The following is a 16,663-nucleotide window of genomic DNA, read 5'->3' as shown; positions in this document are numbered from 1 at the left end:
TGCTGTGGGCGGCCGTAGCCGCTGAGTTTAGTGAGGAGGCCATGGCATACAAAGAGTAGGTTTTAGGGATGTTAAATCCTAGCATTTTTTAAAGGCTTGGATTTACCATCACTTTAGAAAAGTTGATTTACACAACATCCCTGATGCTTTTGTTTTATTTATAGCTTTCTAATAAAGATTTACACTTACAAAAATAGAGAACCATGTACAAAGTCCACAATACAGACTCCATGTTTTTACATGCTATATATTATGTGGTTTGAGTCAAGTTAAAGGGACAGTCTAGTCAAAATTAAACTTTCATGATTCAGATAGGGCATGTAATTTTAAACAGTTTTCCAATTTACTTCTATTATCTAATTTGCTCAATTCTTTAGATATCCTTTGTTGAAGAAATAGCAATGCACATGTGTGAGCCAATCACACAAGGCCTCTATGTGCAGCAACCAATCAGCAGCTACTGAGCATATCTAGATATGCTTTTCAGCAAGTGATAGCAAGAGAATGAAGCAAATTAGATAATAGAAGTAAATTATAAAGTTGTTTAAAATTACATGCTCTTTCTAAATCACGAAAGAAAAAAAATGGGTTTCATGTCCCTTTAATTATTATTCTTATTATTTATTAACTGTACATGGGTACATCAGTTTATACATGATTGTCAATACCTATGTAAACAAAGCATTATAAATAGTAAATATGCTTTTTATACAAAGAGATATTCATAAAAGTGGAGGAAATATGGAAGATAAATTACAAACTAGTTTGTGGGATAAATGGAAGTATATATGGAAATACTATAGTTATGATTTATTTTGATTAAAATTGTTACAGGTACAAATTCCCAAATCCGAAATTCCTAAATCCAAGCATATTCCTGAAATCCAAACTTTTTAATTAATATTTTAAAAAAAGAAAAATTTAGCAAAAATTAAAAATGTTCAACACTTTTAAGTCACAATCTTCTCTGGCTGTGTCTTTGATTTTTTGTGTGTTCTAAAATACAAATAATAGTATATATATATATATATATATATCCAAACTATCCAAAATCCAAACTTTTTCTGGTCTCAAGCAGTTTGGATAAAGTTTTTTTTACCTGTATCATTTTTGAGAGGGGGGAGGGGCACTTTTGTTTATTTTACAAGCGTACAACTGACATAAACATACCAGAATTGCAAGTTATCACCAATTGAGGTAAGGAGCTCTTTGAGAATAACTACCCTATGTGTGCTCCAGAAGAGTTATTATTATAACAAGATATTGTTTACTTGATATACTTTATATACTATAGCCTGCTATTTGATATGGATGTAGCAGATAACCATAGAAAATTATGGCTTTGTATGATTTTATATGTTGTTAAAAAGCAGGCAATATTTCCCAGTACACATAACATTTTAAATGTGATGACATAAATGAACAGGGGGAAAAAAAATCCTGTGAGTAAGGGTCATAGATGAGAAATACAGAATCCCTGCTGTATCACAAGTCAAGCAGTCAGTTTAAGATGCTTTGATGAGACCATCTATTCTCTCAAGCAGAGAGATTATAAAATTCTGTCCCGTTTGCAATGCTCAGTGGCCGGATATTGATATCTCTCGGGTGAAAGATATTCTTCAATAGGAATGACAGAGAGATACATAGTCTCATAAGATTCCTCTGCTGAACACTATGAAATGTAAATATAAATGAGAAGAATGTTTTATTAGCAGGAGGTGAAAAATAAGATCAACATTCATAAGATGTTTATACTTAAACATATTCAGTTTCTCTGGTTAAAAAAATTAATGTTTTTTAGGCATGTAAAAGCATACATTACAATTAGGTACCAAAGAAAATTAGCATTTAAAAGTATAACATATTAATTGTAAAGTATTCATTAAATTGCTACTTACTATTTATTAATTGGTTTGTTCTTTTATTTATTTATATATTTTATGTTTGCTTTAGGTTGCGGAATGGGGAATCAGGAAGCTGGGATTGTGCAAATACGCAATCAGATCAGCAGGCACATATAGCGGTGGAAATAAACGCAAACTCTCTACAGCCATGGCCCTGATTGGATGTCCACCTATCATATTTTTGGTAACATTTCTAATTCAGTATATGATTTAAAAATCTTGACACTTTTTTTTAAATTTATGATCAGGGTTTAGCCAGTACCAAAGTAAAACTAAAATGTAATTCAATTGAAAATCCTTGCACAGTCTATGTTGCATCAATTAAACATGACTTTTGCACATAACAGTATCTACTGTATTGCAAACCACCCAACATTTGTGCCTGGGTTTCAGGGACTTAAAAGGTTTATGGGGAATAGTCACCATTTTGTGGGTGGAGCTGTATTGGGAGGGGTGGGATCATGGATGGTTAGTGGGCGGGATTGTGTGTGTGTCTGTGCAGTTTGTGGGTGTGTCTGGGTGCTCAGGGGATGGGGCTAAGGGACATTCTTCAAATAGCGACATATATGTATCAGAGGGACAGCAGGACAGAGTTAAGAATCCAGGACTATGCCTCTCAAATAGGGACAGTTGGTTTAATTTGCTAAAGGATTCATTAGTTTTAGTTTATTTTTATTATCCTATATTTTATAGTGAGGTTTCATTTAAGAGCCAGACTTGATACATACATTTAAATAAATTATACTTAGAAATATACTCTAAGCGCTACTGAAATATTTTACTGTATATCATTACTTTATGGGAGAACATGTGTAGAAGCAACACAGTCTGTAAACAAGCATAAACCGCTGGAAGTGATATTAGAGGTGAAGTGTGACTACTGATTATAAATTAGTATGAGCACTTTCTCTTACTATACAAGCATCTGCCTGTTAGTAATCACTGCTGCACAGCTTTTCTACTTTTAAATTATCTGAAACATTACCTTCCAATTCTGTTGTTAGTAACATACAGTTGCAACTATACTAAACACAGGAGTTTTACATTCATTTTAGAGTTCTTGGAGACATCGGACTCCATTTATTAAGCAATGGATGCTGCTTCGGAGCCCCATCGTTTCTGGTCCACCAGAAATGGAAGTTAAGAAGCAGCGGTCGTATGACCGTTGCCTCTTAACTTGTCTGCCACCTTTTAGAAGGCGAACTGAAATCATCCTGATCCGATCCGGATGATTGACACCCCTGCTAGCGGCCAATTGGCCGCCAGTGAGCAGGGAGCGGCATTGCACAAGCATTTCACTAGAGACTACCCTGAGACTACCTAGATATGTTCTCAACAGAGCAATACAGCAAAGCAAATTTAATAATAGATAAAAATGTATGCTCTATCTGAATCGAAATTGACAAATTGAAATCACGCAATACATTATGTGATCGCAAGATTTCAATAATTCGATCGGGTTCAAGGGGAGTGCCTATGGCACTAGGCATGCCCTCCAGGCCAAAATCCCATACAGGAAGTGCGTTTGGCTTCAGTAGGACGTTCCATGGCATCTTAACGGCGCTAAATCCCAGCGCACTTTGGACAGCATGCAACGTCCTAACAGCGGTAGGGATTTAAAAAGCCTTAATAGTATTGCAAGCTTGCTTTGAACATGATTCTAGAGTAACAAAGCACCAAAACATTTGCCTCTCTTTAAATGGACATACTACTCAACAAAATTTAAAGGGACACTCTACTCCAGAATTTTTATTGTTTAAAAAGATAGATAATCCCTGTATTACCCATTCCCCAGTTTCTTTCCTAAGATATGGTGAGTCCACTGCATCATCAATTACTGTTGGGAATATCACTCATGGCCAGCAAGAGAAGGCAAAGAGCACTACAGCCAAGCTGTTAAGTATCACTCCATTTCCCACAAACCCCAGTCATTCTCTTTGCCTTCGTACATGGAAGAGGTGAAGATTTTGGTATCTGATAAAAATGAATTTCTACAAGCAAGTTTTTGGGGTCTAGCCGTACTCCACATTAATCTCTTTAGTAAGGGTAGTGGTGGCTTTCAAGTAGTTAGGAACTTGTAAGGTGGGTCTTACTGTGTTTTTCCTAACATTGTGCTACCCTAGTATAGAAAATCAGAGTAGGTTACTCTTTGCTTTCTTTTCTACAGGTCTCTGTGAGGAACTGTGTCCTTGCATACCTAGTGAGCTGTCTACCTGCCGGACAGCGGATTTGGCAGGTAAGTGCCCTTTTCTTCCAGGTGGGGAGACTATGCACTTACAGAATTTACTGTACATAGCTTTTCATGGGACAGGTAATCCTTAAGTAAATATAATTGGGTATGGAGCAAGGCATTGTGACTGAGACTGTAACCCTTTCAGGGAATGAAAGGGTTAATTTGATTAGGCTCATTTAAGTCTTTCTGGAAAATGTTGAGGAAAACGATCTATACTTTATTGGAAGTATTTTTGTGAGGATTGCGGTCCTGTGTTTTTCAATAGCAGATTGAAGGATTCAGTTAGGTAGAATAGAAGCTGTTTACGATGAAGGTTTTCTCTGTGAGCAGTTTAGACATACCTGTATATTGTTTGCCAGATGTACAAGAAGGTAACTGGGTTATCTATTTTTCTATGTTTTTCTATGTTTCGCGCCTCTCTGTGGTGCAGCAGTTTTTCAGCCGATCACGTGACGCTCCGTCGGTTTCAGTTTCAGAGCGATGCCAGAGGATAGAGTGAGGGTGTTTATCTGATTTTGTCTCTGGAGTTGGTGGCAGGTAGGCGCCTCAGCTAAGACTGAGGTGTGAGGTAGCCTGAGGCTTTTTTGAGTGCATAGTCGCTCGGTCAAATTGTATAGTGTTTCTTCTGTGGGAATATACCCTAAGCTGAAGTGTGACACTAACAATTAATTGCAATTTATTTAGCAGGAAGTACATTTTCTGAAATTATGTCTGATACAGAGCAAGAATCTGCTCATTTAAATGCCTGTCTTTTGTATTTAGAATGCATCCTACTGGTTTGATGCATTGTTGGATTCTCTTCAGGTAGAGACTCCTTTAGATTAAATTCAAGACAGAATTAAAGCTCTTAAACTGGCTAATTCTTTTATTTCTGATGCTATCTTGCAGGGGATTAGGCTGGGAGCCAAGTCATCTGGTTTTGCCGTACTAGGCCGCAGGGCTTTGTGGCTGAAATCTTGGTAAGCAGATGTCTCTTTTAAGGTCAAGCTTTTGACTCTCCCTTGCAAGGGTAAGGCATTGGTTGGTCCTGGTCTAGCAGAAATGATTTCTGATATTACGGGTGGAAAAGGGTCTTTTCTACCTCAAGATAGGAGGAATAGAATGAAAGGGCATCAGAGTAATTTTCTTTCCTTTCGTAAGCTTCAGAGGTAAGTCTTCCCTTGCCTCTACCAAGCAGGAACAGTCCAAGCCTTCTTGGAAACCCAGTCAGTCTTGGAACAAATCGAAGAAGCCCGTAGCTGATTCTAAATCAGCATGAAGAGTTTGCCCCCGATCCGGGAGCAAATCGAGTGGGGGGCAGACTTTCTCTTTTTTCCCAAGCATAGGTTCGAGATGTCCCAGATCCCTGGGCTGTGGACATAGTATCTCAGGGATATAAATTGGAATTCAAGACTTTTCCCCCCAGGGGCAGGTTCCACCTCTCGAGGTTATCTGCAGACCAGATAAAGAGAGAGGCGTTCTTACAATGTGTACAGGATCTCTTCTCCCTGGGTGTGATAGTTCCAGTCTCAGTCCAGGATCAGGGACTAGGTTTCTATTCCAATCTGTGTGTTTTTTTTTTTATTGAAGTTATTATATAGTACAGAAATTAGATATACATGTTATAAAAACATTGAAACAAAGTACACGGACATTATGTGTAGTAATACAATTGCCTGTTGTCCTGTCAAACAATGAATATAGCAGTAATTATAATAATAAACAAGCAAAACTGAAACCTCTTTTTAGATAATATGAGTCCCTCTCATGCTACATTGGGCCACTCATGGACCCCAAACCATTTTAATTATCTTTAGAGGGAATATAATGAACAGTCTTACTAAGCTAGGAAAGGAATGAGTAATGCTGACCAACCTTGCTAGGCCAAGTGGAGAAAATAAGGTCAGCGCTATGGTGAACTGTAAGAATTGCTATTAAAAGAATGGTAAGGGTTGTGGTATAGGCAAGAGAAACCGTGTAATTAGTTCTCCTAGTCAAGGAGATACATTATGGATTGGGGGGGAGGTGATCATTGAAATGTGGTAGGTAGCATATATTAAATAAGCAGGCTTTAACCTTACAAAGCGACATGACGCTTTCATGAGCAGCTCAGGTACCATTAATCCAGACATAGTTCTGGGGTAGCTCTGTAAGGGGTTTATTATGTTTATTATGTGATGGGGGGAGGTGTAAGTTTAAATATAGTAGGTAACACATAATATGTGACTATGTAAAGCGACATAACTGGATATACGTACTCGTGGGTATGCAATTACTAAGGGAGGCATAGAAATAAGCTAAATACATATTGGACTAAAGTTATACCTGGCACAGTGGGGTGTAATGTGGAAAGAAGCATAGCTATTTGCAACAGCCTTAAACCTTCAAAGAGTATAAATACTAAATGTGTAGCAATAGTTTGCAGTAACAGCTAGTTAGAGCTATGCAAGTAGGTCCACTTAGACCACATAAACACCAGATGAGCATTGCTTAAATAAAATTAACAGTTAGCACATTGTGGGACATAAATATTATCTGAGAGTTGAAATCATACCAAGTCACGAAACATAAAGAAACATTAACAGTAATGCCGTTAGCTATAATACTGTAGGGTTGAGATGGTTAGGGTATAGGATCTGCGGTCTTATTGCTAATTGAAACCATTGAAATCTATATGGATTAAAGAAAACTAATTACAGGCATACCCATAACAAGCTAGATGTAGGTTTGTATTCCACTTTATTTTAGGCAGTTAAACCATATCACTTGGGCATGGGCCCTATACCCAAGGACAGGTTCCTCTGCTATATTGAGAATCAGGCAGGTCCTAGTGGTAAACAATCCAAGTCTGAAGTCTATAAGCATAGTATTTCAAACTCCCTAGCAATAGAATAGAGTTTGTCTGTAATTATACAGGTATTCTTTTTTTTGTACAGATTATGTAAGGGATAGGGGATCTTAAGTACTCACATATGGTTTATATATATAATCGATCAAATTGTAAAATGATAAGCATACTTTTCATACCAGCTGTGCAATGCTTGCAATACCTACCCCAGAAAAATAGGTGTATTTATAGTATAGGTGTATTTATAGTATACTATATAGCTTTAGGGGGTCTCAAAATGTGTAGCTGAATTAAGGGCTAGTTCTAAACACATAGGTCCGGCCAATGACCGTCACTAGAACTTAGGTCAATAATATTTTATGTAGAATTCACCCACCTGTAATTGAGTACACACATAGATAATAAACATAGTTAAGCAATTAACTGAGGCATAACAGTAAATCATAACATCCAGTACCCAAAACAAGCCAACTGCAAAAACCGGTAAAATATAACTATAGAGTTCTCTGGAAATTAGATAAAAAGTTGTTAAGCCATAAAAGGACACTAATAAATCAGTTTTGCACAGCTAAGGCAGAATGTCCGTTTTCACACATGGTCTCTCCTAGCAATTTGTAGTCTGGGTGAGAGATAATGCAGTGGCGCGGCATACCATAAGGATAAATATTTTACCCCACTCCAGAACGTAGAGCTGAAGGCAATCTTTGAGCCAGCTGTAACGGACATCTGCCGAAATCACCCTTCATCTTACAGGGCTCCATATGTTGATCCAAGTGTGCGGTCAAGTCTCCTAAGACCTCCCCTGTTGCATATGAGTGGAACAGCTTTATGTCGCTCTTTAAGCTAATTTCAAATGCCGCTCCATATCTGCGGCCAGAACCAAGCACAGAAGGGCTCCCAGCAAAAGAAGAGGGGGAGGATCTCTGCCGATCCAAAGATGCAGCGTCAACACCAGCCCAATGCGTATGAGTGACTGTGGGTATGTAGTTTTCTTCCACTTTGTGAGTTACGCTTCCTCGCAAAGCCTGGATAGCAGGCATAGGGCCATGGGTTGTTGCGGTAAGGAACTTAGGTAGAAGCGCTTCTAGGAGCCTGCAGGAGGCCTCAATATAGCCCAAAGCTATCAACTCCCAGTCTACCTCAGCCGCCATTTTTCTTTTCAGAGTTTTAGGCCACAACTGATATCTGTACCTTGGCTGTTTCGGCAACTCGGTTCGGTTAGCTAGGTACAAATAGTAAGCCAGCATGTGGGTATTGTGAGCTGCCAATCATAGGTCTTCCATAAGCTGTGCCAGTTGTCTCCATCTGCGTTGCTGCAGTATAAGGCTTAAACTGGGATCAATTGTGAGATATTAGTTCCTATACTTGGTTAACAGGATGCTTTATGAAGAAAACTAGCAGGGGTCTTCAAACAAGCTGTGAAAAAAGGGGTCTTCTGGGATAAGCTTTGTCTTTCCCTTTTTTATTTTGCTCACCCTTGGTGTTTTTTTACTCTAACAGCAGCATAATATAATTGTTAAAATTAACTGTAATTCAGCCCTCGGATTGTAAGGGCTTAGCTTATAGCTCTAGTTATGCTGCTTAGATTTCCTTAATAATTTCAAACCAATTATTTAGTAAGCGAGTCACACCAGGGTGTAGTGTTTTTAATCTTTTCACCGTATGCTGATGTATGTGTGGTTAATATATTGTTCATTTAATAAACTTTAGTGTATGAATGTTGGTAAACTAATTTTATATACAATCCTAATTTCTTGATTACGTATGGGCTAAGCAATTTGATTTCTTCACAAATCTGAGTTACCTCTTCAATTTGTAAGTCTATTTACAATTACTTGTTAGTTGTACTCTGTTCTTTAACTCATAATTTGTGGCATGGAGTCTAAGTAGTTTGGAGATTATAATACTCAAATTTGGCTACAGCCTATAACTACAGACTTCCTGCTTATTTTTAGCCCTACCCCCCGCATTTCCCTTTTTTTCTTAAGCTGTGAAAATATATGTTAACCTATATTTTTGCCCCTAATGTCTAAATTTAGAGCCAGAGCTCTTGTGATGTACGTCTGGTCGCTTAGGTAGTTGGCTCCGCCCCTATTCCAATCTGTTTGTGGTTCCCAAAAAGGAGGGACATTTTTGTCCTATTTTAGACCTAAAGTGTCTGAACAAATTTCTCAGGGTACCGTCCTTCAAGATGGAAACGATCCGTTCAATTCTTCCTTTAGTTCAAGAGGGTCAGTTCATGACGACCATAGACCTGAAGGATGCATACCTTCATGTTCCCATTCACATGGATCATCTCACAAGTTTCTGAGATTTTCCTTTCTAGACAAACATTTTCAATTTGTAGCTCTTCTGTTTGGCCTTGCCACAGCTCCCAGAATTTTCTCAAGGTTCTTGAGGCTCTCTTGGCAGTGGTCAGGGCTAAGTGAATTGCAGTAGTACCATACTTGGACGACGTACTGGCTCAGGCGCCATCTTTTCAACAAGCATACTCCCATACAGAGATATTGTTGTCTTTTCTATGTTCCCATGGATGGAAAGTGAATCTGGGAAAGAGTTCCCTTGTTCCAGCTACAAGGGTAGTTTTCTTAGGGACTATAATAGATTCCATATCAATGAAAAATTTTCTGATGGAAGATTCTGTCATCTTGCCTCTCTCTTCAGTCTACTGTTCGGCCATCAGTGGCTCAATATATGGAGGTAATTGGTCTGATAGTTGCTTCCATGGACATCATTCCCTTTGCTAGATTCCATTTGAGCGCTCTGCAGTTATGTATGCTCTGGCAATGGGACAGGGACCATTCGAATCTGTCTCAGAGGATAGATTTAGATTGGTCGACAAGAGATTCTCTCCCGTGGTGGCTTTCTCAGGAACATATCTCTCTGGGAACATGTTTTTGGAGAACTTCCTGGGTGATTGTGACCATGGACGCCAGCCTGCTGGGCTGGGGAGCAGTCTGGGACTCGATAAAGGTGCAGGGAGCCAGGAGGAGTCGACTCTCCCCATAAACATCCTGGAGTTGAGTCAATTTTCAATGCTCTGATGGCTTGGCCTCAACTGTCCTTAGCCCGGTTTATCAGGTCCCAATCGAACAACATAACCTTAGTGGCTTACATCAACCACCAGAGAGGAACTCTGAGTTCCTTAGCCATGAAAGAGGTGATTAAGATTATTGAGTGTGCGGAAGCTCACGTTTGCTGTCTATCTGCCATCCATATTCCAGGAGTGGGCAACTGGGAAGCGGATTTTCTAAGCAGACAGACTTAACCCTCAGATTGGGGGGGGGGGGGGTGCCAGAGCTAGATCTGATAGCATCTCGGCAGAATGCCAAGCTTCCAAGGTATGGTGCAAGGTCAAGGGATCCACAGGCCATTCTGATAGATGCTCTGGCGGTCCCTTAGGACTTCAGTCTGGCATATCTGTTTCCTCTGTTTGCTCTCCTTCCACAAGTCATTGCTCGTATCAAGGAAGAGAGAGCTTTGGTGATTTGAATAGCACCTGCGTGGCCTCGCAGGATAGGGTATGCGGATCTAGTGGAGATGTCATCTCTCCTACCTTGGAAACTAAATCTGAGGAAAGACCTTCTACTTCAGCGTCCCTTCCTTCATCCAAATCTTGTTTCTCTGAAGCTGACTACTTAGAGATTGAACGCTTAGTTTTGGCTAAGCGGGGGTTTTCTGAGTCGGTCATTAAGACAATGGTTCAGGCTTGCAAGCCTGTTACTAGAAGTATTAATCATAAGATATGGCGTAAATATCTTTATTGGTGTGAATCCAATGGCTACTCTTGGAGTAGGGTCAGGATTCCTAGGATTTTATCCTTTCTCCAGGAAGGTCTGGAAAAAGGTTTGTCAGTCAGTACCCTGAATGGTCAGATTTCTGCTCTATTTTGCTACATAAGCGTCTGGTGGATGTGCCACATGTGCAATCTTTTTGTCAGACCTTGGTCAGAATCAGGCCTGTGTTTAAATGGACACTCAAGTCAAAATTAGGCTTTCATTATTCAGATAGAGCATGTAATTTTAAACAACTTTCCAATTTACTTCCATTAAAATGTGCACAGTCTTTTTATATTTAAACTTTTTGAGTCACCAGCTCCTACTGAGCATGTGCAAGAATTCACAGCATATACGTATTTGCATTTGTGATTGGCTGGTGACTGTCACATGGTACGTGTATGCATTTGTGATTGGCTGATGGCTGTCACATGGTACAGGGGAGTGGAAATAGACAAAACTTTTAAAATAGTCAGAAAAAAAGTCTACTACTCATTTGAAGATCAGACTAAGTGCTAATGCATTGTTTTGTTATCTTGCATTTGTTGATTATGCAAATCTACTGTGATGACTGGTCCTTTAAGTCTATTGCTCCTCCTTGGAGCCTTAATCTTGTTATTAAGGTTTTACAGCAGGCTCCGTTTGAGCCAATGCATTTTTATAGATATTAAGTTGTTATCTTGGAAGGTTTTGTTTCTTATTGCTATCTCTTCTGCTCGAAGAGTGTCGAAACTTGCAGCTTTGCAGTGGGATTTCCCTTATCTTATCTTTCATGCTGATAAGGCGGTTTTTCATAAAGAGTTGGGTTTTCTTACTAAAGTTGTTTCGGATGGAAATATTAATCAGGAAATTGTTGTTCCTTCTCTATGTCCTAATCCTTCTTCTCGTAAGGAACATTTGTTGCACAACTTGGATGTTGTGCATGCTCTTAAATTTTACCTTCAAGCGACTAAGGTTTTTTGCCAGTCTTCTGCCCTGTTTGTTTTTTTCTCTGGGAAATGTAAAGGTCAGAAAGCTACTGCTACTTCTCTTTCTCTCTGGTTGAGAAGTTTAATTTGTTTGGCTTATGATACTGCAGGACAGCAGCCTCCTGAGAGGACTACAGCTCATTTCACTAGGGCTCTTCTTGGGCTTTCAAAAATGAAACCTCTGTGGAAAATATTTGCAAGGCTGCAACTTGGTCTTCTCTGCATACTTTTTCCACATTTTATGAATTTAATACTTTTACCTCGGCTGAGACTTCTTTGGGGAGAAAGGTTCTTCAAGCAGTGGTGCCTCCTGTCTAGGTTACCTGTCTTGTCCCTCCCTAACCAGCTGTGTCTTCTAGCTTGGGTATTGGTTCCCAACAGTAATTGATGATGCCATGGACTCACCATATCTTAGGAAAGTAAACAAAATGTATGCTTACCTGATAAATTTCTTTCTTTCCGGATATGGTGAGTCAACAGCCCCGCCCTTTATTTTAGGACAGTTAAAGGGACAGTCTACACCAGAATTTTTATTGTTTAAAAAGATAGATAATCCCTTTATTACCCATTCCCAAGTTTTGCATAACCAACACAGTTATATAAATACACTTTTTACCTCTCTGATTACCTTGTATCTAAGTCTCTGCAAACTGCCCCCTTATTTCAGTTCTTTTGACAGACATCCATTTTAGCCAACCAGAGCTGGCTACCTGAAATTCCATGTGCGTGAGCACAGTGTTATCTATATGACACACATGAACTAACACTGGTGAAAAACTGTCAAAATGCCCTGAGAGAAGAGGCGGCCTTCAAGGGCTTAGAAATTAGCATATGAACCTCCTAGGTTTAGCTTTCAACTAAGAATACCAAGACAACAAAGCAAAATTGGTGATAAAAGTAAATTGTAAAATTGTTTAAAATAACATTCTCTATCTGAATCATGAAAGTTTATTTTGGACTAGACTGTCCCTTTAATTTTAACTAAACCTCAGGCATCTCTACACCTTGTGTTACTCCTTTTTCTCCATTTATCTTCGGTCAAATGACTGGGGCTTGTGGGAAGGGAAGTGATACTTAACAGCTTGGCTGTGGTGCTCTTTGCCGCCTCCTGCTGGTCAGGAGTGATGTTCCCAACAGTAATATGATGCCGTGGACTCACCATATCCGGAAAGAAAGAAATTTATCAGGTAAGCATATATTTTGTTTTTGCATAACCAACACAGTTATATTAATATACTTTTTACCTCTGTGATTACCTTGTATCTAAGTCTCTACAGATTGCCCCCTTATCTCAGTGCTTTTGAGAGACTTTGATATTAGCCAATCAGTGATGACTCCAAAGCAACTCCATGTTAGCGAGCACAATGTTATCTATATGGCACACATAAGCAAGCACCGTCTACCGGTTGTAAAACTGTCAAATGCACTGAGATACATTAGCATATGAGCCTACCTAGCTCAAGAGAACAAAGCAAATTTTATAATAAAAGTAAATTGGAAATTTGTTTAAAATTTTATGTCCTATCTGAATAAGGAAAGTTTAATTTTGACTAGACTGTCCCTTTAATGTTTCCATCTAAATGAGAATGTTTGATTATGCATTGCGCTGCTTTGATTTTTGAGGAAGTAATATTCCTATTGAGAATAAATCAATGTTTCATGCAAGATATGTCTCAATGAGGCAGTGAGCAGTAGAGTCACAGGATGTTTAAATCATGCACTTCTTTTTAGTTTTATTTACATTTTTTACATGTTTCACTCAATTGTTTTTTAAGCAAAAAAATATTTTTAAAGGGACACTGAACCCAAATTTGTTATTTCATGATTCAAATAGAGCATGAAATTTTAAGCAACTTTCTGATTTACTCCTATTATCAATTTTTCTTCATTCTCTTGCTATCTTTATTTTAAAAGCAGAAATGTAAATCTTAGCAGCCAGCCCATTTTGGGTTCAGCACCACAGATAGCGCTTGCTTATTGGAGGCTTACATTTACCCATCAATAAGCAAGCATAACCCAGGTTCTCAACCAAAAATGGGCTGGCTCCTATGCATCACATTCCTGCTTTTTAAATAAAGATAGCAAGAGAACGAAGAAAAAAAGAAAATAGGAGTAAATTTGAAAGTTGCTTAAAATTGCATGCTCTATCTGAATCATGAAAGAAAAGATTTGGGTTTAGTGTCCCTTTAAGCTGTTTAAATGCTGCCGTTTCATGTATCTTTAAATAGCAAGGATAGGCAATCGGTTGATATCACAAGCAAAGACAGTGTTAGCTTGAAGAAAATAGAATCTGCAAAGAATGACCAGTGTCAATTACTTTGTAAAAACAAAAAACAAATTAGCAGGCAGATTATCTCTACAGGATAATGCAGACACTTTTCATAACTAGCACCGAAGTACTAATACTGGGGATAATATTGAAATTGAATTCAGATAGTATGCGCCAAGGTTGACAAGAAGTCATATTTCATAATTAACTGGACAACTATTATATTCCTCCATTAATTAAAGAGAGAATAAAGTCAGAATTAAACTTTATGATGCCGATAGAGCTTACAATTATAAGAACTTTCCAACGTATCTCTATGATCTATTTTACTTCATTCTCTTTTTATCCTTTGTTAAAAGTATACCTAGGTGGGCTCGGGAGCAGCAATGCATTTCTGGAAGTTAGCCGGCTGGTAATTGGTGGCTGCACATATATCATTGGCTTACCCGATTTGTTCCCAGTATTGCTTGCTGTAACTTCAATCAATGATACTAAGGCCTAGATTTGGAGTTCGGCGGTAGCCGTCAAAACCAGCGTTAGAGGCTCCTAACGCTGGTTTTGGGCGCCCGCTGGTATTTGGAGTCATTGATTAAAGGGTCTAACGCTCACTTTTCAGCCGCGACTTTTCCATACCGCAGATCCCCCTACGCCATTTGCGTAGCCTATATTTTCAATGGGATCTTTCTAACGCCGGTATTTAGAGTCGTTTCTGAAGTGAGCGTTAGAGCTCTAACGACAAGATTCCAGCCGCCTGAAAAAAGCAGGAGTTAAGAGCTTTCTGGCTAACGCCGGTTTATAAAGCTCTTAACTACTGTACCCTAAAGTACACTAACACCCATAAACTACCTATGTACCCCTAAACCGAGCTCCCCCCACATCGCCGCCACTCGATTAAAAATTTTAACCCCTAATCTGCCGACCGCCACCTACGTTATAGTTATGTACCCCTAATCTGCTGCCCCTAACCCCGCCGACCCCTATATTATATTTATTAACCCCTAACTTGCCCCCCACAACGTCGCCGCAAGCTACTTAAAATAATTAACCCCTAATCTTCCGACCGCAAATCGCCGCCACCTACGTTATCCCTATGTACCCCTAATCTGCTGCCCCTAACATCGCCGACCCCTATGTTATATTTATTAACCCCTAATCTGCCCCCCACAACGTCGCCGACACCTACCTACACTTATTAACCCCTAATCTGCCGAGCGGACCTGAGCGCTACTATAATAAATGTATTAACCCCTAATCCGCCTCACTAACCCTATCATAAATAGTATTAACCCCTAATCTGCCCTCCCTAACATCGCCGACACCTACCTTCAATTATTAACCCCTAATCTGCCGACCGGAGCTCATCGCTACTATAATAAATGGATTAACCCCTAAAGCTAAGTCTAACCCTAACACTAACACCCCCCTAAATTAAATATAATTTTTATCTAACGAAATAAATTAACTCTTATTAAATAAATGATTCCTATTTAAAGCTAAATACTTACCTGTAAAATACATCCTAATATAGCTACAATATAAATTATAATTATATTATAGCTATTTTAGGATTAATATTTATTTTACAGGCAACTTTGTAATTATTTTAACCAGGTACAATAGCTATTAAATAGTTAAGAACTATTTAATAGTTACCTAGTTAAAATAATAACAAATTTACCTGTAAAATAAATCCTAACCTAAGATATAATTAAACCTAACACTACCCTATCAATAAAATAATTAAATAAACTACCTACAATTAACCTAACACTACACTATCAATAAATTAATTAAACACAATTGCTACAAATAAATACAATTAAATAAACTATCTAAAGTACAAAAAATAAAAAATAACTAAGTTACAGAAAATAAAAAAATATTTACAAACATAAGAAAAATATTACAACAATTTTAAACTAATTACACCTACTCTAAGCCCCCTAATAAAATAACAAAGCCCCCCAAAATAAAAAATTCCCTACCCTATTCTAAAATACAAAAATTACAAGCTCTTTTACCTTACCAGCCCTGAACAGGGCCCTTTGCGGGGCATGCCCCAAGAATTGCAGCTCTTTTGCCTGTAAAAAAAAACATACAATACCCCCCCCCCAACATTACAACCCACCACCCACATACCCCTAATCTAACCCAAACCCCCTTAAATAAACCTAACACTAAGCCCCTGATGATCTTCCTACCTTGTCTTCACCATCCAGGTATCACCGATCCGTCCTGGCTCCAAGATCTTCATCCAACCCAAGCGGGGGTTGGCGATCCATAATCCGGTGCTCCAAAGTCTTCCTCCTATCCGGCAAGAAGAGGACATCCGGACCGGCAAACATCTTCTCCAAGCGGCATCTTCTATGTTCTTCCATCCGATGACGACCGGCTCCATCTTGAAGACCTCCAGCGCGGATCCATCCTCTTCTTCCGACGACTAGACGACGAATGACGGTTCCTTTAAGGGACGTCATCCAAGATGGCGTCCCTCGAATTCCGATTGGCTGATAGGATTCTATCAGCCAATCGGAATTAAGGTAGGAATATTCTGATTGGCTGATGGAATCAGCCAATCAGAATCAAGTTCAATCCGATTGGCTGATCCAATCAGCCAATCAGATTGAGCTCGCATTCTATTGGCTGATCGGAACAGCCAATAGAATGCGAGCTCAATCTGATTGGC

The 16,663-nt window shown here is 38.9% G+C and overlaps 1 protein-coding gene across 1 annotated transcript in view; it reads left to right on the top strand.

Annotated features, from left to right (window-relative positions):
• Positions 1-16,663, top strand: part of LOC128649747 (phospholipid-transporting ATPase ABCA1-like) — a 2,013,556-nt gene that overhangs the window by 1,847,659 nt on the left and 149,234 nt on the right. Inside the window, exon 45 of the mRNA XM_053703184.1 lies at positions 1,954-2,088. Within this exon, the coding sequence (XP_053559159.1) occupies positions 1,954-2,088 (135 nt within the window). The remainder of the gene's footprint in view (positions 1-1,953; positions 2,089-16,663) is intronic.

The sequence above is a fragment of the Bombina bombina genome, chromosome 2, assembly GCF_027579735.1.
Source record: "Bombina bombina isolate aBomBom1 chromosome 2, aBomBom1.pri, whole genome shotgun sequence".
NCBI lineage: Eukaryota > Metazoa > Chordata > Amphibia > Anura > Bombinatoridae > Bombina > Bombina bombina.
This window is presented reverse-complemented; position numbering and strand designations above follow the sequence as displayed.